Consider the following 25,510-nt stretch of genomic DNA (forward strand, 5'->3'; position numbering starts at 1 on the left):
AGGAAACAGATACGCAAACTTGACATATACTGATCAGCCATAACGTTAAAACCACTGAGCTTGGTACCATGCTTCTCAGCTGACCCCTGTCCAGCACTGTAATCACCATGATGCACTATGGGAAGAATTCAAGCTTGCAAAGGCAGTGTGATGTTCTGGGGCTTGGCATTTGTGCAGGCAGTACTTTCCATGGCAAGTACTACCCATGGCAACTGTATTCCCTAATGCAGTGGCTTTCCCTGTCAAACTGCATCAATTGTTCTATCACTGCTCGACTGGTTCAAGAGGTAGTTCTCTTGTTCTCAAGCTTTGTGTGCAGGCATGGCAGCCTGACCTTTCCAACACTGGCCCAAAGGGTGTTCCCTGCCTGTCGGTGAGGGCGTCAAACATTAAATTAATGTTTAAACTACTTAAATTAGTCGTCACCCTGGAGACTCCAGGAATTGTTTTTTTGGCTCACCCAAGCTGACAATGTCTGCCCTAGTAAGCCTTGCTCCATCATGCACACATCAGGATGCAGGAGGACACCTCGTTCTAGATCTATTGTACAAAAACCACGTGAGCAATATAATGCTGTAACTAAACTATGGTAAAATCCTTGAGGAAAAAATACTCGATAACCTTGACAAGGAAGTTGGTGGAATGAGACCATTCTTTATTTTCTCTAGTTCAACCCTAAAAAGGCTGAAGTTGATGGGAACTAGAATTATCAAACAAACCCCTAAATGAGGTATTGAAGAAGGATATTTTTGAGATAATGGCAAATAGGGAGCAACAATTTGGGAAAATTTTGCCACCGATTTTCAGATCACCTCCGACATGTAATGAATATGCTCTCGGGTTGATTGTGGTTTTCCTGCAATAAATTCAACTTTGCTTTTTCTCATCCACGTTTTGTGAAGTATTTTTCTTTGAGACATTATTGGTACCAGAAGGCCCAGCTGCTGTCGAGGCAAGTTTTTGTTCCGACAGTATACGTCAAGACTCTTTTCTGTTCTGGCACCGAGTTGGTGGAATGAACTTCCCCCAGATGTCTGAACAGCTGAGTCTCTGCCTATCTTCAAACAGCGGGTGAAGACCTACCTCTTCATGAAGCACTTAAACTAGCATTTATTTTCACTGTTTGTTTTATGTCTTTGGGTAAAAAAAGTGCTATAACTCCTCCTGACAGAGTTTCAGGCTGATGGTATACTAGGTTTGCAACCTAGTGAACCAGTGTTCTTTATTCACGAATAAAGACTTTAAAGCACTTTTGTACGTAGCTTTGGATAAGGATGTCTGCTGAATGCCATAAATGTAAATGCACAGGAATGGGTGGTGGAACATTGAAAGTGCCTGAAATGGCCTTCAAATTCTCTCTGTCTGTAGGATATGCTGGATTAACCAATCTGATCAATGGAGTCCAAACTACTACAGGATGCAAATACACACACCTTGAGAGGTTTTCTGGAGTCCAGGCCTTGAGGAAGTTGATATTAGGCAGGTGGATTAATGTTAGGACCAATTAATATGCTCCCTTGCCTCACTAATTGCAGCTAAATGTTATTTCTATCTACCAATGGTCAAGTTTTATCTTAGAGATAAACAGCAAATGTCTACTTTTTGCAGACCGGTTTGTTTCAACAGCGGATTTAGACTATAGAATTCCATAATAGTGTCCTAGTGGCAATTTTGAGCCTTTGGCCCAAGTATTGGGACACCTGACTTCCAGCCATATGAGATTCTTCCCCAAACAGTTACCACAAAGTCAGAGGGGCACAATTTTATAGGATGTCTTTGGATGGGGTAGCATAAATTTTCCCATTCACTTAAACTAGGAGACCCAAATCTGTTCCAGCCTGGCAATGCCTTTGTGCACAAAGCAAGCTTTATTAAGATATGGTTTTCACTGGTTAAAGTGAAAGATCATGAATGGCCTGCTATATATCTCTGACCACAATGCTATTGGGATCATTTAGAATGCTGTCTGCACCACAGGCCTTTTCACCTCACCTAGATCAGTACCAGAATTTATTAACATACCTTGTGGCTAAATGAAATCTCATAAATCTCCAAGAAATCTAGTGGAACATTTTTAAAACAGTGGAGGTTATTAGAAGAGCAAATGGGGACACGATGTGGAATACAATGTTGAAAAAACAAACGAATGTGGCTTAATTACTAAATTAAAGAAAATAGCATATGAAGTAAGAATAAGCTAATATTTAATAAATGGGTCTCACCGTATGATCGAGCATGATGCAAAAATATCGAATTCTTAAGATATTCATTTATAACAGCACTTTGGGGCTTCTGAACAAAATAAACTCTTCCTAAATAAATAAACTATAAACATTTCAATATAAAGTAAAACATAATCATAAACATAATCAATAGCATAATGGTAAAATACGTATTTACAAATATGTAAGAAAGTAGAATAAGTTTCAATGGCAAAAAGAAAAAAAAAGAAAAAAAAAAAAAAAACACTGAAGTTGTTAGATTGGCTAATTTTCTGGTAAAGATTAGTAACAGCACCACAATCAGAAATACAAGATTTCCTAATGAAATACAAGCGTTTATCTGAACTGGTTACAAACATTTAAAGTGCAAATATTGAAATGTGCCAGTAAATGCAACCAGGAAATAGGAATATTTGCAGGTACAGCAGTGAGTAAACAGTAGTAATGCAAATGGATCCCAAATGGCTACAAGATTCAGCTAAAATAAGAGAAAATAAGGTAAATAATATGCAAGTAACTGAGCTTGTGATGCTCAGGCGGTACATATGCTACTTAAGGACATTTAGCACCATAAACCTCTTTTTTATTATTATTCCTGTGGTGAATCCATATGGCCCCATAGTAAAAATGGCAAAGCTTTTTTTTTTTTTTTTTTTAGCTAAGTTTTTATCTTTAATGAATGTGATTAGTTTTTCAGTTCTTGTTCTAGCTGACAAAATGTAATGGTGCCTTGAAAGTATTTATACTCAGCTTTGGTACAAAAGCCACCCACTACTGCTCTTTCCCCTGAGAACATGGTCCCTTAAAGAGAAGCATGGTGGTGATAGCACAATGTCCACCAGACCTCAATCCTGTTACCAGTTTGTAGCAAAACGTGCCAGTCGACATATAAGCCATATAAATCAACAATTTTGCCAAAACAAATGCTGAAAATGGTCAAGAACCAGATGTATGAAATTGATTTTGATACAGTCCTTGTAGCTATTAAAGCGATTTGACTAAATATTGTCTCGGAACAGGGGGTTGAATACTTATGCTAGGCATTCTATATCTTATTTTGGCTGCACTGTAAAGTGCATGTCTAAATTGTGTTTCGAAGTTGAATTTTTGCCGACAGGGCTGACAACAATTGAGCAATTGACTTCAAATTATTGGCTCAGGTTTTCAAACAAGGCAATCAAAATCATTATATATAAAACCTTGCCTGAACCCTCAAGTATCAAGTGTAGAGTGGAAACGTACAAACTTGTTCACAGTAGTTCTTCAATGTGAATAATCACATAAGTCTCAAAGTAAATTTTTGTGATGACTCCCCAACTCCCATCATGTGTAGCATCGGGTGCAAGACCATTCCAGGCTATTGCCTTCAGACCTGGAAAGGTCTCACGCCCTCAAGCAGACATTGCATCGGCTGACATGATTGCGCTGCTCGGCTGCTCCTTTCAGGGTCATCATCTCCGGGATGAGGCTGAAGTCCTGCTCATCCACACGTGTTAGCCAAAAGTTGTGGAGGTTCGTGAAATAGTGGCATGTGCCACGTTGGCCCTGGCACTCCACAAATGGATGCGTCAGGAAATCCTGTAGGCAGCTTCCTGACGATGTCAGAGACTGGCCACCTCCTTCATCTCCTGAACCAGTGTGCTGAGGTACAGAGATATTGTATTAAGTGATGTTAAGTTGAGGCATTTAATCTACAACGATTCCAAACATAGTGTTTAACCTATGGAAAGCTACAGTTCAGTCTTTCTTTTTTCAAATATGTCTAAGTTATACAGAGTGGCACAAGGAAACTGAAAATTATGCAACTAGGAGATGGTGCCTGGTACCAGTGCGAGCTCGTTTAGAACCCCTTGACATTAGTTATAATGGAGCAGTGGAGTGGTGAGCAACGAGCATTCGTTGTATAACCTTTTATAAAAATGGTGATAGTGTGAGGACTGCGTCAAAGGAAATTCAACTTATTTACCCGTTATGATGTAATGATGATCTGCTCATGTGATTACATGTCTGCGCAATTTCGAAGAAACAGCTCGACATGATGCGTGTTGTTCGAGCAAAGCAGGGAGGGCTTCTCACGATGGCGGCTCGAACAGCCTCAATATTCTCTGGTGTGCGGACCGTTCGTACGCCACCCGGGGACTTTTTGAATGCTGAACCCGTTTCTTAGAAATTCCACTGCTTTCTTATAAATATTACCAACAGGTTCTAAACGAGGTCACACCAGTTACAATTGCCGACACCCCAGGGTCAGCAATTCCTATTAGCCGCCCTGTATTATTATTATATACGATGACCCGGCAAGGATATTAAGACTGATGTGATGCTACCACCAATATGCTTCATGGTGCATAGATTAGATTGGTTAGATGATCACATGAACGTATTCTCAAACAAACTCAATTGCCTATCTCACACTTATACACTCACTATTAAAAAAACTCCCAGACTTACCATAAGAAATGAGTATCCAATCCATAGGCTCATCCAATGTGGTGGGCAACTGGGTATTGACATACCCTGGCTGTGAATAGCAAAAGCTGGTGACGGGGCCTCACACACCACACACCTGCTTATGTGTGGCTGGATATCAAGCCCTGAGACAGGCGTGGTGGGTAAAGCAGAAGTGGTGGCAAGCCAATAGGACTTGTCATTGCGGTCCGCATAGTGACAAGCTTGCTGGTTGCAGCGTGCAAAAGGCATAGTGCTGAAGACACGCATGCACGAACCTCCTTGACCTAACGCACACATGAAACAAGAAGATAGTGAGAAATCAGACTGAGACTGAGTAGTATAGATCTTAGATTTGGAATCAACTAGGATTCCCCAGGATGGAGTTTAAATCCAGTTTAGACCAGAATATGTCTGGTCTGTTTGGTACCTAGGTCTTGTGTGTGTGCTTTTTCTTGCCCCTCCAGGTACAGTAGACTGTATCCCTCCCACAGCATGGACATATTTTGAGGACACACAGGTACCACTTTTGATTGGCTGTGGATGACCAATAGGAAGCCAGAGTTGAACCTTTCAGAGGGACCAGGAAGGCCTATATCTCCCGGAGCTCCTTGTTGGCCTAAAGAGGGAGAGACACTGAGGTCAATCTGGCTTGAAAGTCTTGATTTGTTTAACCTTTTGGTCTTGGCACAAAGCACTGTATTTTGCTAAAACCCATCATTGTTCATTACCCAAAGAAAAAAAATAGATAGAGATAGAATCCAAACTGTTATAGCATGCAGAATAGACTCGATCAGTGATTTGACCAAACACATACACACCTCGTCTGCCTTGTGAACCTCTGGTACCTGGCTCTCCTGGGTCTCCAGGAAGCCCAGTGAGGCCAGATGATCCGGGTTGACCTTCAACTCCTGGATCTCCCCCTGGGCCTTTTGTCCCTATGATGACAAAGAATTGTGAAAGACGTTTAGGAAGCATAAGGATTAAAAATGTGTATTGTAGATATGGAAATGAGTTACTCTTGATTGTAACTGTCATCTTGATCAAGACTTCAATACCTTGTCTAAGAGATAGAGTACATTTATTGTACAGTATATCCGGCTTGTCTTATCTGCCTGAAAGCATTATACCAGTACCCTAGGCATTACCCAATCCAATCTGTATGCAAATCATCTGCTTTCGGCTGCTCCCGTTAGGGGTCTCCACACCATCTCCGTAACACCCTGTCCTTTACATCTGCCTCTTTCAAAATCAACCACCTGCATTTCTTCCCTTACCACATCCATAAACCTCCTCCTTGGCCCTCCTCTTTTTCTCCCGCCTTGCCACTCCATGCTCAGCATTTTTCTACTGATACCCCATGTCCCCCACGACTGAAATCAGGTTTCAGTCGCATTGACAACATAATACAAGTTGTTCATTTTCATGGCTTTACTACTAATTCATTCATAATAAAATATCTTCTTTTTCCTTCTTATTCTATTGGTACTGCCCTAAAAAAGCATTTGTTCCAACAGGGTTAGTAAATATTGGATTATCAGGTAAGTATAAACTGTTAGTCTAATAGTAGTAGCAGTAGTCGAATTAGTCTAATATAATGCTTTTACTTAAATAATTTAGTATGGTACATAGTGGATTCTCTTTAGTAGTGTGACAGTAAATAATCTCACTTCTAAATCATGACTGACATAACTGTCACTTACAGGATGCAATAATCTACAGTCTGGGCTAGTCAGAAATCAGGCCCAGCCTCACCTCTACATACCATTCTGTGTATATTTTCCTACAGCCATCTGTGGTGGTTTTCATCCAGTTACTGTCACCTAGACCCAGATTTCTAAAAACCTGCTCACATTGCTGAAACCATTGCAAATACACTATATCGCCAAAAGTATTAGACTGCACAAAGATGGAGGTGCACAACTGTATCGAATGTCTTTGGTTGCGCTAGCATACAATTTTCCATTCACTTGAACAAGGAGACCCTAACCTGTTCAAGCATGACAATGCCCCTGTGCACACAGTGTATGTTTGTGGATATACCTTTTGGACCCTCAATGCCCGGAATTCCTATAAATCCTGGAAAGCCAGATTCACCAGGAGGTCCTTGAGGTCCACTTGGACCTGAAATCGTGTTGATGAGTCCCATACTAATAATCTCCCCTGCCTCTCCAGCAGAACCTAAAGCCAAAGTTTTATATTATAAATAATCGGTATAGGTTAAGTACAAACCCTATTTGGCTTGAACGTGCCCATGCTTTGAAAGTGCCCATGCTGTGATATGCAGTGGCCAGGGTTGGGGCATTTCAAACCACACACCAAATTTCAAAATGAAACATTTGCACATTGAAAATTGCACAACATTTTTACCTCAACTTTATTGAGTGTACATCCATAAGTCAAATAAATAATAAGCTTGTTTCTGGAATCCAATTTTCCCCCCTACCGCTCGCTTTTGAGACATAATGGACATTTATCTCACCACACAGTTGATACAAATAACGTTTTGTTGACAAGATTTATCATGTCCTTGTGTTATCATTTCCTTTAATGTGACTAAATAGGAATTTTTACATGTGGTGAATATTTTTTGTAAACATAATTGATTAGTATTAAAGTAAAATCGCAGCAAGTCGTAAGTCGATCTGGATCACACCGTATATCAAATTTCATAAATGTAAACGTCATATTAATTATACAAAGGATTGTCCCTGCCATACTTGCCCATAGGTTACATTGTATAGACACTTTTATTTACATATTAAATAATTAATGTAAACTGGCAAAGTCTGAAATGCCCAAACTCTGAGGATAAAAATTGCAATTTCGCACAACAGAACTTGACAAGTGTTGAGTTTTTAAGGAAGTCCTGACCTGTATCTCCTTGTTGTCCTTTAGGACCCTTGGGCCCAGGGTTGCCATTTGCTCCTGGTAAGCCAGAAGGTCCAGTATCTCCATTAAGCCCTGGGTCTCCTTTTTCACCTGATGACATTAACAATGCATCAAATTATATGTATGTCTGGTTAGACACAGAAAAGGTTGACCAGCTAAAACTCCAAGATTTTCTGATATGAGATGATTCATAATACTTGCTTAGATGATTAAAAAGTTATCGGACAGGGCATAATCCTATTAATTTGCTACACAAGAGTAAATTGCATGCAGGAAATGGTAGTCATTTAATGGGGACCTTAGGAAATCAAATAAACAGTTTTTAACACTGTTCTTCACATTATGCACCTCTTCACATGTTTGTCCAGAATACCTTTTTGTCCATGTTGGCCTGAAACACCAATCTGGCCAGTGGGACCATGAGCACCCTTTCTTCCTTTCGTTCCGTTCCGACCCATTGGACCTGGTTCCCCTTCATCCCCCCACACAGGTATTGCCGTTCCTGTTGGTCCTATACGTCCCATTAGTCCTAAAGTGTCCCAAGAAATTAAAAGAACAAGCCACTCCCAATATTAGGTGTATGATGACCATTCCTCTGTACATAGGCACAGCTTTAGAGTCCAGAGTGAGTCCAGGGCAACCCTTTAAACTCAAACTAAGGTAATTTTTTTTTTTTTTGCAGAACCAATTATCTGCTAAATAAAATATCTGTATTCGTTTATATAAGTATATCCAAATTTCAAAATGACAATGCATAGGCAAACATGCAACACTACACCTACTTAGACTCACCTGGTGGGCCGTCTGGACCTATAAAGCCTGTTTCACCACACAGTCCATGTTTAGGCTCTTTACAGGCAATTCCACGAGGCCCAGGAGGACCAGGGGGACCACAATTACCTAAAGAGGGAAGGAAGAAAGAAAGAAAGAAAGAAAGAAAGAAAGAAAGAAAGAAAGAAAGAATAATCTGTATAGAAATATTAAATGAAATATAGCTGCAAGCAGCGATTAAGGCATTCAAGCACCTAAGGCATTGAAACTCGTAAGAAAAAAAACATTAGGAACCTGCCCACCGTACATTTCGATCAGCCGCCGTTAACCTTGTTTAATAGGTGTCTAAACTTCATTGTCCGATGGCTGCCATGTTTTTTGAGATACATGAAGGTCCTCATAAACCCTCGTGGCACATTGGACATAGACACTGCCGGCCAATTTGATGGGATTAACGGATGTGTAGTTAGCTATTTTTAGGGTTTTTTCATCATATAGTGGCACCTAGTGGTCAAGCCCCGCAACTTTTGACAACAACACAGTAAACATATGTCTACCGAGTTTAGTGAAGATATTTCATTCCGTTCATGAGTCAGTCATTTTAGTGAAAGTGTCCAGACTTATTTTGGACTTATTTTGTGACTCTGTGACACTGAATCAAAAGATTAACTTTTTTAATAACTTAATAACAATGTCACTGTCCAGGAAACATTACTGCACTGGTTTGATTCCAATTGGGCAAAAAAACTAGGATTAGTTTGCAAAAGGTTTTTGACATAACTCACTTTTGCCAAAAAAAAATGGACTCCATAGAGCAAATCTGTCAATAGGCTTTTTTTTTTTTTTTTGGATTGCAAGGATAATCTTTTTAGTCAATGGCCAAAAATCTGGAAATTATGTTTTTTTTTTGGACTGCAGTGCCCCCTTTGGCCAATTAATACTTCAATTTGAGCTCTACCATTTGACTTCCCTTGGGTTGGTCTGCGCAAACAGTTTTAGGCGGCAGAATATTAATAATAATTATAATAATAATTATAATAATAATAATAATTATTATTATTATTATTGTTATTATTATAATAATAACAATAATAATTATTGTTATTATTATAATAAATCCCTACAATTACAATAGGGTTTCTGCACTACGTATTTGAACCCCTAAAATATAGATGATTCCATGAATTGATCAAGTGAATTATTGCCTAATAGTTTAATAAAAACTTTTACCAAATATAAATAATATTTATATTACTCTGCACTCAAATTCACTTCACCCCCACCCACCCATCCCATTCTTTCCTTAATTTGATTGTCTTTATGCTTGTAATGAATAGGCACCTGAAAATCCAGGTGGGCCTGGATGGCCTTTGACTCCTTGCTGGATAGGACCCTGTGTCCCAGGGTCTCCTTTAAGACCCTTTTCACCAGTCAGACCCATAGGTCCGATTTCCCCTGGTACGCCAAGTCCTGAAAGAGGAAGTAAGACAAAAAGCATCTAATTAGTTAATAATGTAAATTATTATTATGAGTAGTAATAGTAGCACTATTCAGACAGTTGCGTGAGAGTTATATGCACTGGGTGAATTAAAAAAAGAGCCGTGTTACATGCAGGAATTCTGCAAGTCAAATTGAGAACTTTTTAAGACCATAATGAAATTTAACACCTATATCAAACATCAAAAACACATTAATAACTTGTTATAAACTATCCTTAACTGAGACCTAAATTATTTTTTTTAAGCCAAGTATCGCTAAACTTGCACTTCGCCATAGCTGAAAAATGTCATCCGTTTTACATCTGTGATACAATCCGAGAGAGATTTACGCCAGTAACAGAAATCGTATTGGCTGTTGCACGTTGGTCTCATTTGTAGTCGTAAAAAGCGAATTATTTTTGGACTAGAATGAAAGAACAAAAACCACGAAAATTAACAGACAAAAACATTGTGCTGCAGGAGCATTTCAATGAGTGTTATAAGTAATGTTACATTGACAGTGGAAAAATAAGACCTATTTTAAATTATTTAAAACCTAGAACAGCAAATTTAAGAATTTTTAAAGACTAAAATACAGATTTATAAATTTTTGACTTTTTAAAAATGTTTTAAGACCTCATGGAAAGACTGATATAACTCCAGGTACCTAAACACCTCCACCTTCACCACCTCTTCTCTCTGCAACCGCACCACTCCACTGCCCTCCCTTTCATTCACACACACATGTACTCTTACTCCTACTGACGTTTATTCCTCTTCTCTCCAGCATGCACCTCCACCTCTCCAGGCTTTTCTCAAACTGCTCCCGACTCTCACCACAAATCAAAATATCATCCGCAAACATCATAGTCCAGGGAGACTCCTGTCTGACCTCCGTCAACCTGACCATCACTACTGCAAACATGAAGCCGATCCTTGGTGCAATCCAACCTCCACCACGATAGACAACCTCCACCACGATAGACAACCAGTCTATCGTTCCTACTGCACACTTCATTGCTGTCACACTGTCCTCATACATGTCCTGCACCACCCTCACATACTTCTCTGCCACACCAGACTTTCTCATACAGTACCACAGCTCCTCTCTCGGCACCCTGTCGTACACTTTCTCTAAACCCACAAACACACAATGCAACTTTTTCTGACCTTCTCTATGCTTCTCCATTAACATTCTCAAAACAAATTTTGCATCTGTGGTGCTCTTCCTCAGCATAAAACCATACTGTTGCTCACAGATGGCCACCTCTTCTCTCAGCCTGGCTTCCACTACTCTTTCCCATAACTTCATGGTGTGATGAATCAACTTTATTCTTAAAAATCAGTACCAGACTCGTCAACTTTACCTCAGGCAAATGTTTAGATACTTTTAGCCTTTAGGCCATACATTAAACATAGAAAAGGATCTAAACATAAGACGAGGACACACTCAACATGCTGAAATTTACCGTGTGTCCCTGGTTCGCCCTTAACACCCTCTAATCCATCCAGTCCATGCAGTCCTTGGGGCCCTGGAGAACCTGAAAAACAACCACAAAGCTTTAAATAACACAATGTACAGTAAAATGTCTTGTGATGTTTGTATTTAGTCTTGGTTTGTATTTATTCACCAGTACCTGGTGATCCTGGCTGGCCTGATGCTCCAGTAGGGCCTAAAGGTCCACAAGGCCCTTGAGGGCCTTCTGCGCCGCATTTTCCTCTGGGACCCAAAGGACCAGTAACACCTGGGGGGTAGAGGAAATAGAAGAGAATAGATAGTAGTGATTTCTACCAGTTTTTGTTATGTTTGTATTCAAATTCATTACCAGACTGCAGTAAGGTTCACCCTCATGAAAAAAATCTGTGTTCAACTGTTAGATCCAAATAAAAAAATAAAAAATCAAGAACATCTTTTCTGACAGCATAATAATAAACACAGATGTAGATACTGCACAATGAAGAGAGCAATCATTGGATTCCCAGATTGTTTGGTTAATCAGTGTTGCCTCATTTGTTTTCTTTAGGTATAAATGAAGCTTAGTGGTAGCTTAGTAGTTAAGGCATTGGCCTTTGGTTCATAGGGTCACAAATTCAAATCCCAGACATTGCTCAATTTTAAGTCACTTTGGACAAGGGCTTCTGCCAAATGACAAATGTAAATGTAACCATAAGCAAGATTCCAGGGACCACTGGCATTGTAGTATCAATGCACAGCTGAACTGTGGGATAGAAGTTAGGCTTAGCTACGTTTTGGTAGTCAACCTTCAAATGACTACAGCAAATCCGTAACCCTAATAAAAATATGAATCTTTAAGGAACAATATGTAAAGTCTACCCGGTGGTCCACATGGTCCCCGTTTTCCAATAGGACCAGGTTCGCCAGGCCGTCCACACTGCCCAGGTGAACCCACTTCTCCTGAATCTCCTTCCTCGCCTGGAGTACCTGTGGGTGTTATAAATGTTGGTGTGACATCATTTGTTGTGCTTTGATACTTTCACTGACCAAAATATTAGTTTGGAGGTCTACAGTAGGAATTGACTTATGAAAAGCACAAATGGTAGCTGAAAAACAAGAATGCCTCTATATTTACCTGGGCAGCCATCTTTTCCATTCAGGCCTCTCAGACCTGGAGGTCCCGGTGCACCTATAGAATCTCCTCGCTCACCTAGTTAGAGGCAAAAACAGCAGCCAGTGAAATTTGTTTAACAGAGATATATAAGGTATCGTTCATATAGCAAGCCCTAGTGTTGTCTTTATGTTAACTTGCGTGCTGAAAATATGGATTTAACACAAATGTACTTACAAATGTAACTATAGATGGTATTTGTCTATTTACATATATGTGGTACTTCAGTAAAAACACACTTACTATAAAAAAACGTCAACTTGATGTGATACTGATACCAAAATATGATGTTAAATATATCAATATATTAATATATAAATATATATCTACATTGGGAATTGTAGCTCAGTGAACAATATGTGGAAGTTAATGGGTTTAAATCCAAGCACCACCAAGCCTGCCACTGCTGGCCATTGTACAAGGCCCTTAACCCTCAATTGCTCAACTGTATAGCTGAGATAATTGTAAATCACACTGGATAAGGGAGTCTACAGAATGCCACAAATGTAAATATCATGTTACCTTTCGGCCCATCCAATCCACAAAGACCTGGTTTTCCTGGAGATCCACTTAACCCTGGGTCACCCTAAAACCACAAAGCAACACTTTTTTATAACACTTTTTAATAAATAACTTTTTTTGAGTGGCTTTTGGTGGGATCTGGGTGGCTCGAATCTGTGGCTATAGACCAGAAAGTTGAATGTATGATTGAAAGATCTTTATATCTATAAAGAAAAGGCCAAAACTCTGGCTAGGGGCAAATGAACCATTACAAATAGGAACCATAGAAAAATAGAACCGCCAGCTCATTGTATCAGTAAGAAGGACAGACCACACACAGAAACACTATAAATTGCAGTTAGACCTGCACAATTTTTCTTGGGGCAATTTATCTTAGCCAATCTATTGATTGGTATGTGTTTGGGAAGAGGGACAAAAATGGAGAGCCAGGGCAATAGAGAAAGATAAAGAACATCATCTTGTTAATCTTAGTTGTTACCAAATGTGTTCAATAGGGTTGAGATCAGGGCTTAATAGCCTACTCCAACCCATTTAAAGCATATCATCAAGGAGCTCGTTTTATGCACAGGGGCATTGTCGTGCTTGAACAGGTTTGCTTCTTCTAGTTCTGTGACAATAACCTCAGTAATATATTAACTCACCGGATCTCCAGATCCTCCAGGAAATCCACTATAGCCTTTTGTCCCTTTCAGGCCTTTGGGTCCAGGTTCACCTGGCATTCCACATGGACCTTGGGGACCCCTTGGGCCGTTCTCACAACCTGGAGGTCCAGGATACCCTGAAAAGCCATCTGGGCCACATTCCCCCTTATTACCTTTATCACCTGAGAGAGAGAGATAACGTAAGAAAATTATACAACCAAAACAACTTGTACATCTCAGTTTAAATGTATTATTAAATGTAAATAATTTTTTGATTTTCAAATTTGATTTGTTTTTTCTTCTTCCAAATCGTGCATTTTGCGAGGCACTAACACTCAATGTTGATATATATAAACTGACTTCATGGTTGAAAACTGAGGTATTTTACCAATGCATACTGTATGTGTTTTGATCCCTCAATATTTTAAGCATATCTTTCTGCATACGTGAAACTGAAAAGCTGTTAACTAAAGAGGAATGGAAATTCTCACCTCGAACACCAGGGACCCCACATTGCCCAGGCAGTCCTGGTACCCCACACTTCCCCTTTTCAGTAATCACATTAATCTCTCCCTCCATCCCAGGTAGTCCAGGACAACCTGTAAGACAATTTTTTTAATTAATTATTCATATAAGGCTCATTGTTTTATATTATTCTCTTATTAAACCAGTTCCAGCTCATCTTCTCATTGTTAGTCATAAAATGGTTAGAAAACAGGCTCTTGCTAGCTAACTGTAGTAACGGCATTACTTTGCTTGAGTCACCGGTACACCTACAAGTCTTGCAATTGTTTACTGAGCCTTGCTCCTGTAAGTTGTCAGTTCTGCCTAAGTAGGAATGCCTGTTCCGTTTTACTATGATTGTGTCTGGTGCTTTTGTGTCTGATTTATTCAACACTTACAGGAATATAGAAATATTGCAACACAACTAGTCTTCAACATTTGTCTATTGGATAAAATTTACACAACCTTCAGCACCAGAACTCACTAATCATGCATCAAATACTTTAGAACAGACTAAACATATTTAATGTGCTCCCAGGTAAAGTTTTCTATTTAATGTTCAGTATACCTCTCTCTCCTTTTTCTCCATCCTCCCCTGGACAACCTTGCCTCCCATCACTGCCTTTCCAGCCTTTTAAGCCAGGTGGTCCTTGAAGTCCACACTCCCCTTGGTCACCAGGTAGGCCATCCCTTCCAGTTTGCCCTGGACAACCTGAGTGGCATTGTAAAATCATTGTAAAATTTAATTAGCACAGTTTTATTAACTTGTTATACTTCCCTTGCAGCTTAAAAAAAAAAAAAAACAACAACAACAATAACAACATTTGAACAAAGGAAGAAATCATTTAACCCTTAATTTCAGCTCAAAAAATCAGCTAATCAGCCACTATTGGAACATTGACATTTACCATTCAGCCCATCTGAACCGTTATCGCCACAGTGCCCGTCTGTTCCTTGGCTTCCCTGTGGACCACAGTATCCACGAGCACCTGGTGGGCCTGGTTTCCCAGTATCACCTTTCAAACCAATGACAGGAGAACCAGGTGGTCCAGCACATCCCTTCTCACCATTATCACCTAAAATGGAGAAGGTGCAAAATGGTAGCTCAGGAGTTAAGATGTTGGTCTTTTACTTTGCTTTTATCCGTAACTGTTGGTTGTATCAATGAATTAACTGTAAGTTCCTATAGATAAGGGTTTCTGCCAAATTCCATAAAGCAACTTGACAGAAATCTGGATGCAGGATTAGATCCCTAACAAACAAGCCAGGAAGCATCCAAATCCAAGGAAAAAGTTGGATGAGACAAAAATCAAGACTTCTGTTTAGGTGACATTTGACAAATATTTTTCATTAGATGTCAGAAAATTAGAAATTTTTTATTATTGTCACAATTAAGATTTCTCTGCTTAAAAGCCCCCCCTATTACTGTTGCTTGCAGCCATATTTGCATCATATCTCTCACAGCTAGAGTAGTTTCCTCAGGGATCAATGCCTGGCACTATGCTATGCTGATTGGACTTAATCATCTGGCACACATACTCACCTGGTTTTCCACTGTAGCCTGGGTCTCCTGGCAGTCCTGGGTCACCCAATGCTCCAATCTCACACTCTGATGCACGAAGACCAACCGATCCCTCTTTTCCGGATTGACCAATTGCTCCTGGTTCTCCTTTTCTACCTCGAACTCCAGAAACTCCAGGAAAGCCTAGAAAACAATCCAGAGAACAACCCAATGTGTAATATTTCTCTACATTTTACTTGCTATTTGATGCCATGTCTCTGGCCTACCTTCGGTACCAAATGGCCCTGGGGGTCCAGGGACTCCTTTAGCTCCTGAAGAGCCACTTAACCCGCAAGGGCCCACTGGCCCTTGATCTCCTACCAATGAGTCTCCAATGCATCCTTTAAACCCAGTGGGCCCGGGAGTGCCAGGTATCCCTGGTTTTCCACTCAAACTTTTGCCGTCAGGTCCAATGTCTCCTGGATCCCCTGGAGGTCCACATAACCCTAATAAAGAGAAACAAGGTCATATTAAAGTATGTCACCTTTGGCGTGGCCTGGGGCTTGAAATGCAGTTGTACAGTTTAAGATTATGTCACATCTTTATCTCTACACCATTCATTGGTGGTGTTTGGTTTTGTTTTTCAAAAACTACAGCTTGAGTCCTGGCTGGACAGTTGTACTTGGCTGTCTATTTTCAACCATTCTTTTTCTATTCTCTAAATTTAGTGTAGTAAAGTTAAAATGCAGTCACTACCTGTAGGACCATCAAGTCCAGGATTACCGAGATCTCCTTTGTCTCCCTTTAGTCCGTTAATTCCGTCACACCCACGAAGCCCTGGATTGCCCTGCGGTCCTGTGCAACCTGAACAGAACATAAAAGTCTAAAGGCATGTATTGATTTATTAAAGTATTGATTTAGGTTTGCTTGCAGAATCTACCTTGGTCACCAAGCTCTCCCTTTGGTCCACAGTCTCCAGGAGGGCCAGGTGTACAGGGCTGCATATCGCCTACACAAAAGTCAAATTCAACTTGGTATACAGCGCCTTGCATAAGTATTCCTGTTTCCTTTTTGTTGTGGTTGCTTCTCTGGCCAGTGTTCTCCTTTCCTGGTTTTAGATTTGTTAATAATTTAGCAAAATATATACTGTATATACACAGTAAAGCCCTTAGTGACTAGAACTCGGACATGTTTGTTAGTGCCAGATACACTGGATTAAGTATTTCAAAAGAGGCTGTATTTTTCTGGTATTTTTTACCAGAATTTACACAGAATGTTTACAACCAGAATAGGCAGGAAAGCACCTTAGAATGCACAACACATTGAACTTTGAGGCAGAGTCCAATTCTGTCAGCAAAGAACAGGAATTTTGGACTACAATGGGCAAATCATTTTCTAAACCTGGACAGCTGAGGATTTGACAATTGTCATTCGTTCAGTCTAAACTTTTTCATATCCAAGTAACATTTTCTCCAGGTGGGAATGGTGCTGAGGTAAATTCTCCTTGTCTTCTGCCAGGAATGGTGTCAGATCCACGGTGGCACTTACTAAGATAACATGGCTACTGAAGATGAATGTAAAGGATGTCTTGTTCACTGTTGGAAAAATTGTGTTAAATTGAAATCTCTAATCAAACAAGGATTTACCTTTGTTTCCTTTACGCCCAGCAATTCCTCTTTGTCCTGGAAGTCCCTGGTCACCTTCTTTTCCTCGAAGACCTACTGGTCCAGGAATGCCTGGGCCTTGTGGTCCACATGGACCCCTTATCCCTTTTAAGCCCATGTTTCCCGGACAACCCCTGTCCCCAGGTAAACCTGAAAAACTGTCTCCCTGAAAAAGGGAATAATCAGTCATTCATTAATATATCCATTCATAACTCTTCTATTAATATTTGTACACCTATCAGTTCACCTTTTTTTAAGAAAAGGACACCTATCCTACCAACTTTAGATCACTAACCTCTGCACCACAATCACCTGCAGGCCCAGGATTTCCACATTCCCCTCTCCTGCCATTGACTCCTTGCAAACCACACGTCCCTAATTTGCCGGGCTGTCCCTTTTGACCTTAAAGTAAATGTAAACGTTAACATTTTTATTGAAGGTATAAGATATACAGAACCCTGTATGAGCACTGTGCTAGGTGTCTTACCCTTGATGTTCTGCACAAACAGGTTTCCTTTTTCTCCTTTCATCCCCCTGGTACCCGGAAATCCCGGAAAACCCTGTGAACCACAAAACAGCCCATAAGACCATTAGAACCAGAAGATGCAGCTCTAAATCTGCCATGTTAACTTATATTTTATGTGTCTCTCAGGATGCGCCCCGGTTTCCGCATTATTGTGTTTAATCAAATCCTCGGTGCAGCAGTGGTGCTGATAGAATGCGCTTGAGAAATATTTTAGCGAGGAGAAATCAATCTATGTAGAAAATATTGGTCACTAATTATTGGTCACTTTCTAAATAATACAGAATATCGAATCTACTAATAATTATATTTAACCAAATACTCTATCTTTCATGTCTCCTCCACCAGGTCCCCCCCCCACATTTTTCTTTAACAACGGTACTGGGGTGTAATCCCATAATTACATTTTCAAATGTATATTACAAGAATACTAAAGCTTTTAAGTAAATAAATTTTTTGCAGGACCTTTTACTTACAAAACTACCCTCTGGCCCAGGATCTCCATCAGGGCCAGTTTCACCTGGTGCACCAGGAAGCCCCTGCAGTCCTGCATAACCGGGTTCCCCAGGTTCACCCGGCAAACCTTCAGGACCATAAATATTAGGACTGGCATCACAATTGCAGTCACCATTGTCACCTGAAGAAAGCACAAACAATTAGTGTTACACTTGCAGATAGCAGCAGTGGGATACAGGAATATTTTTAGTCACGTATTAGATCCATAAAAAAGTATCAATTATATACCAATATCAATTACATACAATACACATTACATTGACAAATGTTTATGGACACCTGAGCCTAAGATTTTTAAACATTCCATTCCAAATCGAGTCCCCATTTGCTGTTAAAAACAACCTCCACATTTCTGGGAAGATGTTCCACTAGATTTTTAAAGTGTGCTTATAGAGAATTGTGCTAATTCAGCCACAAGGGTGTTAGCAAAGTCAGGTACTGATGTAGGTGAGGTGGGAAGGCCACAGTTAGCATTTTAATTAATCCCAAAGGTGTTCAATTGTGTTGTGAACGCTTTCACTCCAGCCCATGTAAACCATATCTACATGGGGCTGGCTTTGTGCGCAGGGGCATGTCATTCTGGCACATCCAAAGACATCATATACAACTGTGTGCCTCCAATTTTGTGCTAATGGTTTGGGGAAGAACCACACATGGCTGGAAATTCAGGTGTTCTAGAGGAACTCCAAAGTCTAAATCCTTTGTTGAAACAAACCAGTCTGCATTAGACATTTGATGGTTACCCCTGAGACACTGCAATTCTGTGCAATGACACTTTAATGATACTATTAATTAAGATCTATCTATCTATCTATCTATCTATCTATCTATCTATCTATCTATCTATCTATCTATCTATCTATCTATCTATCTATCTATCTATCTATCATCTCATGCTTTAATAAAATACATTTCAACATTGGCAAATCGCTGTGCTGTAAGCAGACCAACATATACCAGGTTCTCCATTGTTAGACAAGAATAATGCACTTTGGGGACTAGCGGCATTCAGCTAGCATGTTGTGCCGCATCAAATCCTTCCCCTAACCCCCCTATCTGCATGTGTTACATTTTATTTCTTACATATTGCACTTTGTAACTCTTAATAAACAACTATGGCTCATGAGACTATTTAGCGGTATTCCTATAATAAAACTATTCTGCTTCTTCTTCTTCTTTTTCTTCTTTTCGGCTTCTCCCACAGCAGATCATCCCCCCTGGACCCCCCTGATATAGAGGACCCCCCTGTCCTCTACATCTGCCTCTTTCAAACCAACTACCTGCATGTCTTCCCTCACCACATCCATAAACCTCCTCCTTGGCCTTCCTCTTTTCCTCCTTTCTGGGGCCTCCATCCTCAGCATTCTCCTACTGATATACCCCATGTCCCTCCTCTGCACATGTCCAAACCATCTCAATCTCACCTCCCTCACCTTGTCTCCAAAACGTCCTACATGCGCTGTCCCTCTAATAAACTCATTTCTAATCCTGTCCATCCTCGTCACTCCCAACAAAACCCTCAACAATATAATAAAACTATTCATGTCTCCTTATTGTTGTGAGAAGATTATGGTTGCATCACCCTTTCCCCCAATAAAGCCTCTTGGACCAGGTAGGCCTTGATCTCCTTCAAATCCAGGGTCTCCTCTGTGGCCAGGGACACAGTAGAATCCTAAATAAAAAAAACACACAACTTAATGCATCCCAAAGTAAAATGGAACTGAAGCAAGACATACAGATTGTTGTATTTTTTCTGGTCATACAAATACATTTTCATTCATTTTAATCAGAATTAAAAATAAAATAAACTCTGTGCAAGGGGACTATTTTGAAGGTGATAGTGTGTAAGCATATATACATTCCTATATAAAGTCCTTTCTTGTTAACAAAGCTAGTCTTGAAACTTTTTTATGTCACTTCTTATTTATATATAATCTTATATGCAACAGTCAGGACAAAAGAGAAACACGTATAAGAAAGATGAACAAAAGTGCAGAGAGTACACAATGCTGTCTACTCCATATAAACCTACCATCTGGTCCTGGAGTTCCTTGGACCCCTTTTAGCCCTCGGTGCCCTGGTTTTCCTGGCTCCCCTGGGATTTTCTGGGTACTTTTCCTCCCTGGCTCTCCTTTATCACCTTGAGGGCCTTGAACACCCAGCAACCCTAGCTGACCCATCAGGCCTGGCAGACAAAGAATAATAAATCTGCAACTGCTGCCCGTTTTAACTCTTAACCAGTTCTCAAGATGACCACATAGTTATCCGGACATATACACACCTGCTAAACATTCGCCTGATGGACCACGATGGCCTGGCACACCCATCCATCCCATGTCTCCTTTGATACCGGGGGGTCCAGTAGGGCCTTGTTCACCAAGACTACCTACAGTCAACAACAGCAGCAGGAAAATCATATAATTATATACAGTGGGTACGGAAAGTATTCAGACCCCCTTAAATTTTTCACTCTTTTTTTATTTTGCAGCCATTTGCTAAAATCATTTAAGTTCATTTCTTTTCCTCATGAATGTACACACAGCACCCTATATTGACAGAAAAACACAGAATTGTTGACACTGTTGCAGATTTATTAAAAAAGAAAAACTGAAATATCACATGGTCCTAAGTATTCAGACCCTTTGCTCAGTATTTAGTAGAAGCCCCCTTTTGATCTAATACAGCCAGGAGTCTTTTTGGGAAGGCTGTAACAAGTTTTTCACACCTGGATTCAGGGATCCTCTGCCATTCCTCCTTGCAGATCCTCTCCAGTTCTGTCAAGTTGGACGGTAAACGTTGGTGGACAGCTATTTTTAGGTCTCTCCAGAGATGCTCAATTGGGTTTAAGTCAGGGCTCTGGCTGGGCCATTCAAGAACAGTCACGGAGTTGTTGTGAAGCCACTCCATCGTTATTTTAGCTGTGTGCTTAGGGTCATTGTCTTGTTGGAAGGTAAACCTTCAGCCCAGTCTGAGGTCCAGAGCACTCTGAAGAAGGTTTTCGTCCAGGATATCCCTGTGCTTGGCCGCATTCATCTTTCCCTTGATTGCAACCAGTCGTCCTGTCCCTGCAGCTAAAAAACACCCCCACAGCATGATGCTGCCACCACCATGCTTCATTGTTGAGACTATACTGGACAGGTGATGAGCAGTGCCTGGTTTTCTCCACACATACCGCTTAGAATTAAGGCCAAAAAGTTCTATCTTGGTCTCATCAGACCAGAGAATCTTATTTCTCACCATCTTGGAGAACTCCATGCGGGTTTTCATGTGTCCTGCACTGAGGAGAGGCTTCCGTCGGGCCACTCTGCTATAAAGCCCCACTGGTGAAGGGCTGCAGTGATGGTTGACTTTCTACAACTTTCTCCCATCTCCCGACTGCATCTCTGGAGCTCAGCCACAGTGATCTTTGGGTTCTTCTTTACCTCTCTCACCAAGGCTCTTCTCCCCCGATAGCTCAGTTTGGCCGGACGGCCAGCTCTAGGAACGGTTCTGGTCGTCTCAAACATCTTCCATTTGAGGATTATGGAGGCCACTGTGCTCTTAGGAACCTTAAGTGCAGCAAAAACATTTTTGGAACCTTGGCCAGATCTGTGCCTTGCCACAATTCTGTCTCTGAGCTCTTCAGGCAGTTCCTTTGACCTTAATGATTCTCATTTGCTCTGACATGCATTGTGATTTGTAAGGTCTTATATAAACAGGTGTGTGGCTTTCCCAATCAAGTCTAATCAGTATAATCAAAAATTTCTGGACTCAAATGAAGGTGTAGAACCATCTCAAGGATGATCAGAAGAAATGGAGAGCACCTGAGTTAAATATTTGAGTGTCACAGCAAATGGGTCTGAATACTTAGGACCATGTGATATTTCAGTTTTTCTTTTTTAATAAATCTGCAAAAAGGTCAACAATTCTGTGTTTTTCTGTCAGTATGGGGTGCTATGTGTACATTCATGAGGAAAAAAAATGAACTTAAATGATTTTAGCAAATGGCTGCAATATAACAAAAAGTGAAAAATTTAAGGGGGTCTGAATACTTTCCGTACCCACTGTATATGATTATAAATCTTAAAAAGATTCTTTGTAATATGCTAGAGGCTAGAGGGCCCCATTCCTCCTTCACATGTTTCCTACTCTGTCTGTTAATTGACTCATTGCTGACACCTGTTTCTCATTTCCCCATGCGTATTAAAGGCTAAGTTTACACTAATCTGGATAAATTTGAAAATGGCAATTAAAAACGCTCCATGTTAATGCTATCATTGTCAAGCGTTTCCCAAAAGTCGAAAACATATGACGGAATTGAAACGTGCGACGCTACGACCCACGTCGTTTTTGCCTTTTTGGCTCTTTGAAACGTTGCAGCGATGTGGAAAAGCCTCCGTAATGGTAAAGTAAAGATATCTATAAACTTTGTTTCTTGCTTCTGTCTTTTGCTATGTACAAGTCCTGGTCCTGATATATCCATTCAAGTCTGGTCCATGCAACCCAGCACAAACCCCAGCACAAACTGGGAGATGAAGATGTTGATCATTGTACCTGCTTCATAAGAGAAATATGTTGTTTCCCCTTTTGGACCAGGATCCCCGGAGATTCCCTGTTAGACATTTACAAAAACACAACATTAGTTGGACAGTGTATCAACGTTATACTGTGTATTAAAATAATTAATGAAGTGGTTCTCAAAGTATGGGGAGTGGCCCTCTAGTGGGAAATAAAGACATGACAGGTGGGGTGCAATAAAAATAATTTCTTTCTTTTTTTAGAATCCTCAAGATTTTTGACGGTTATCTCAAGAAGCATAAGCTGAAATGGCGTTCTTTTTGTTCTTGACTCGTTCATCATTCTTGATGCAAATGCAGTTAAGCGAAGTGATAACTACACTTTTATTTTCAATATTTTGAACTTGATGCTTTTTGAGGTTGCTGACTGGCAACTTGATATTTAAATAAACGATTATTCATTATCATTTTTTGGTAGTGATTAAGGACAGGTGGCGCTTAAAAATCTACCCACACTCGACTTTAAAGTGGGAAATGGCAGATAAATTTCGATACATTGGAAATTTATTTGACACCTCCTTATTTAGGTAGTTTTGTCCTGGCCACAGTTATCGAGACATCAAATCTGATGATAAATTCTGACCCCTTAGATTTTTAACCCTGCTAATAGCAAGGTGGAGAAAAATACAACAAATAAACCTTTATTCCTTGGGGGCCACATTGTCCAGGGATTCCAGGGTGTCCTTGTTCACCCTATAGAAATAAAAGTACATATAACGAATACCCACTAAGTATTCACTCTCAAATACACACACACACACACACACACACACACACACACACACACACACACACACACACACACACACACACACACACACACTGCATTGTACCTGAGGTCCTTCTTTGCCACAAAATCCAGGATAGCCATGTTCTCCCTTTGAATAAGTCACAGTATGAAATCAGTAAAACAGACATCGGCATGTATTGCGAGGTATATATGATATAATGCCCCGTTTGATTGAGCGTTATAAATGTTTGCACTCACTGTAGGGCCTTGACAACCTGCAGAGCCTTTGTCTCCTGTTTTCCCAGGTGGTCCAATAGTTCCCTGAAAGACAGACAGACACCAGCTCATCAGGACCCCTGTAGTAGACATGTACTGTAGCTTTCTGTCTTCAGACTTGGGCTATTTCAATGCTACGTGCACAGATTCTTGAGCACGAAGGCCACACAAGGTGGTATCAAAAAGTTTCAAGACTAGCTCTGTTTACAAGAACACTTCCTGACACTTCTGGATTGTGTCTTCTTTTCAAAGCATGTCAAGTACCTTCTGCGATTTGCGCTGGATCTCTGTTATGGTCAGAAACGATGATCTTTTAACTGGATCTGGGAAAATCTGGTGAGTAGTAGATCATGTGGATTGTTCTCCGACAATCATCATGCACGAGTTGCTGAAAGGTTTTTAAATTTTTGGGTGTATTGAGCTCGTTGAAGGTCTTCCCGTTTTCTCATCGTCTTCCAGTGATGTTCTACCGCACTTGAAGGGCGCATGGCACTCGAAACACCTTGAAAGGCTCGTTGCAGCATCGGCACGTCAAACGTATTTCGCATCAAACGTCTATGTGGCGGATTTGACCAGTTTCATGCAGAATTTCACGTTTGCTCTCTGTTCTAACCTAATGTCCATGATAAAATCGCAGACGGGGTAATGCACTTGGCCAGAATAGCACGTTAGCGGCATAAGTCTTGAAACTTCCCGATACCACCGCATACATACATCAACCATGCAATTCTGGAATTTCTAGATTCTGATTTGACTCCTTACTTTTAAACCTTAACCACAAGAAGGTGCCCCCATTAAAATAATTTTACGTGTACCACCCCATATAATTAGGGGTCCAAGCACCAATGCTCCCGAAACCAAATTGTTTATCCTATTCATATCTCTCTATTCATAAGAAAAAATCTACATACATCAAGAACCACACCGACAGACACTTACATTACATCCAGGCAATCCACAGACTCCACAAGATCCCTTTTCCCCCTAAAATAACAAGATCATCAATGAGTCCATCCATGTTATATTTCTGGTGTGAAATATTCTCTCAATATTAAATTGGTTTCTTCATGGTGTATGCAAACAATATGTAGTCATATAGTATAACCAATAATTTTACATTATTTGTAAAGGCATTCCTTAATGGTTTGGAGGGTCTTATAGTAGGACCTAGACTGGGGGCCTAGTGCTGTACATAATGTACCAATAAATATAAAGTGAAAGTGTCAAGTGACTGCATACTGGACTGGACTTTAAATTTTGTGGGAGGTGGTAGCTCAGTGGTTAAGGCATTGAACTCTGGATCAGAAAGTCACAATTTTAAAACCCAGGACCACCATGCTGGCACTGCGGGGCCCTTAAATGAAGCCCTTAACCCTTGGCTAAATGCCTGCCAAATGCCGTAAATGTATTGCCAAAGCCAGCATTCTTACCCAAGGTATTTCTACTGTGCAGCATTTTTCTGTGTCATGAAGAGTCCTTAAACACTGCATGGAAGTTACCAACAGATGACTAGACCTTTACTTCCTTTACAGAATGTCAAAAAAGGGCCACTGCTGCCTAGACAGGTTAGTCAAGTTTATTTGTATAGCGCTTTTCACAACAGACATTGTCTCAAAGCAGCTTACTCAGCAAAGTAGGC

The 25,510-nt window shown here is 40.4% G+C and overlaps 1 protein-coding gene across 1 annotated transcript in view; it reads right to left on the reverse strand.

Annotated features, from left to right (window-relative positions):
• Positions 1 to 2,885: 2,885 nt before the first annotated feature.
• The window catches only part of col4a4 (collagen, type IV, alpha 4), a 49,601-nt gene continuing 26,976 nt past the window's right edge, over positions 2,886 to 25,510 (reverse strand). Inside the window, exons 14-47 of the mRNA XM_083548985.1 lie at positions 24,811 to 24,855; positions 23,854 to 23,916; positions 23,699 to 23,743; positions 23,505 to 23,558; positions 22,843 to 22,900; positions 20,591 to 20,695; positions 20,342 to 20,494; positions 19,892 to 19,981; positions 18,270 to 18,430; positions 17,758 to 17,830; positions 17,566 to 17,672; positions 17,253 to 17,436; positions 16,547 to 16,615; positions 16,363 to 16,470; positions 15,894 to 16,112; positions 15,649 to 15,810; positions 15,014 to 15,181; positions 14,674 to 14,817; positions 14,093 to 14,200; positions 13,602 to 13,783; positions 12,961 to 13,024; positions 12,403 to 12,477; positions 12,147 to 12,254; positions 11,449 to 11,556; positions 11,281 to 11,352; positions 9,675 to 9,803; positions 8,355 to 8,462; positions 7,936 to 8,091; positions 7,545 to 7,652; positions 6,714 to 6,851; positions 5,492 to 5,608; positions 5,101 to 5,289; positions 4,674 to 4,957; positions 2,886 to 3,863 (exon numbers count right to left, since the gene is read on the reverse strand). Coding sequence (XP_083405111.1) covers positions 3,606 to 3,863; positions 4,674 to 4,957; positions 5,101 to 5,289; positions 5,492 to 5,608; positions 6,714 to 6,851; positions 7,545 to 7,652; positions 7,936 to 8,091; positions 8,355 to 8,462; positions 9,675 to 9,803; positions 11,281 to 11,352; positions 11,449 to 11,556; positions 12,147 to 12,254; positions 12,403 to 12,477; positions 12,961 to 13,024; positions 13,602 to 13,783; positions 14,093 to 14,200; positions 14,674 to 14,817; positions 15,014 to 15,181; positions 15,649 to 15,810; positions 15,894 to 16,112; positions 16,363 to 16,470; positions 16,547 to 16,615; positions 17,253 to 17,436; positions 17,566 to 17,672; positions 17,758 to 17,830; positions 18,270 to 18,430; positions 19,892 to 19,981; positions 20,342 to 20,494; positions 20,591 to 20,695; positions 22,843 to 22,900; positions 23,505 to 23,558; positions 23,699 to 23,743; positions 23,854 to 23,916; positions 24,811 to 24,855 — 4,212 coding nt within the window. The 3' untranslated portion in view covers positions 2,886 to 3,605. The remainder of the gene's footprint in view (positions 3,864 to 4,673; positions 4,958 to 5,100; positions 5,290 to 5,491; positions 5,609 to 6,713; positions 6,852 to 7,544; positions 7,653 to 7,935; positions 8,092 to 8,354; positions 8,463 to 9,674; positions 9,804 to 11,280; positions 11,353 to 11,448; positions 11,557 to 12,146; positions 12,255 to 12,402; positions 12,478 to 12,960; positions 13,025 to 13,601; positions 13,784 to 14,092; positions 14,201 to 14,673; positions 14,818 to 15,013; positions 15,182 to 15,648; positions 15,811 to 15,893; positions 16,113 to 16,362; positions 16,471 to 16,546; positions 16,616 to 17,252; positions 17,437 to 17,565; positions 17,673 to 17,757; positions 17,831 to 18,269; positions 18,431 to 19,891; positions 19,982 to 20,341; positions 20,495 to 20,590; positions 20,696 to 22,842; positions 22,901 to 23,504; positions 23,559 to 23,698; positions 23,744 to 23,853; positions 23,917 to 24,810; positions 24,856 to 25,510) is intronic.

The sequence above is a fragment of the Silurus aristotelis genome (genome assembly GCF_946808225.1).
Source record: "Silurus aristotelis genome assembly, chromosome: 8".
NCBI classification, from domain to species: Eukaryota; Metazoa; Chordata; class Actinopteri; order Siluriformes; family Siluridae; genus Silurus; species Silurus aristotelis.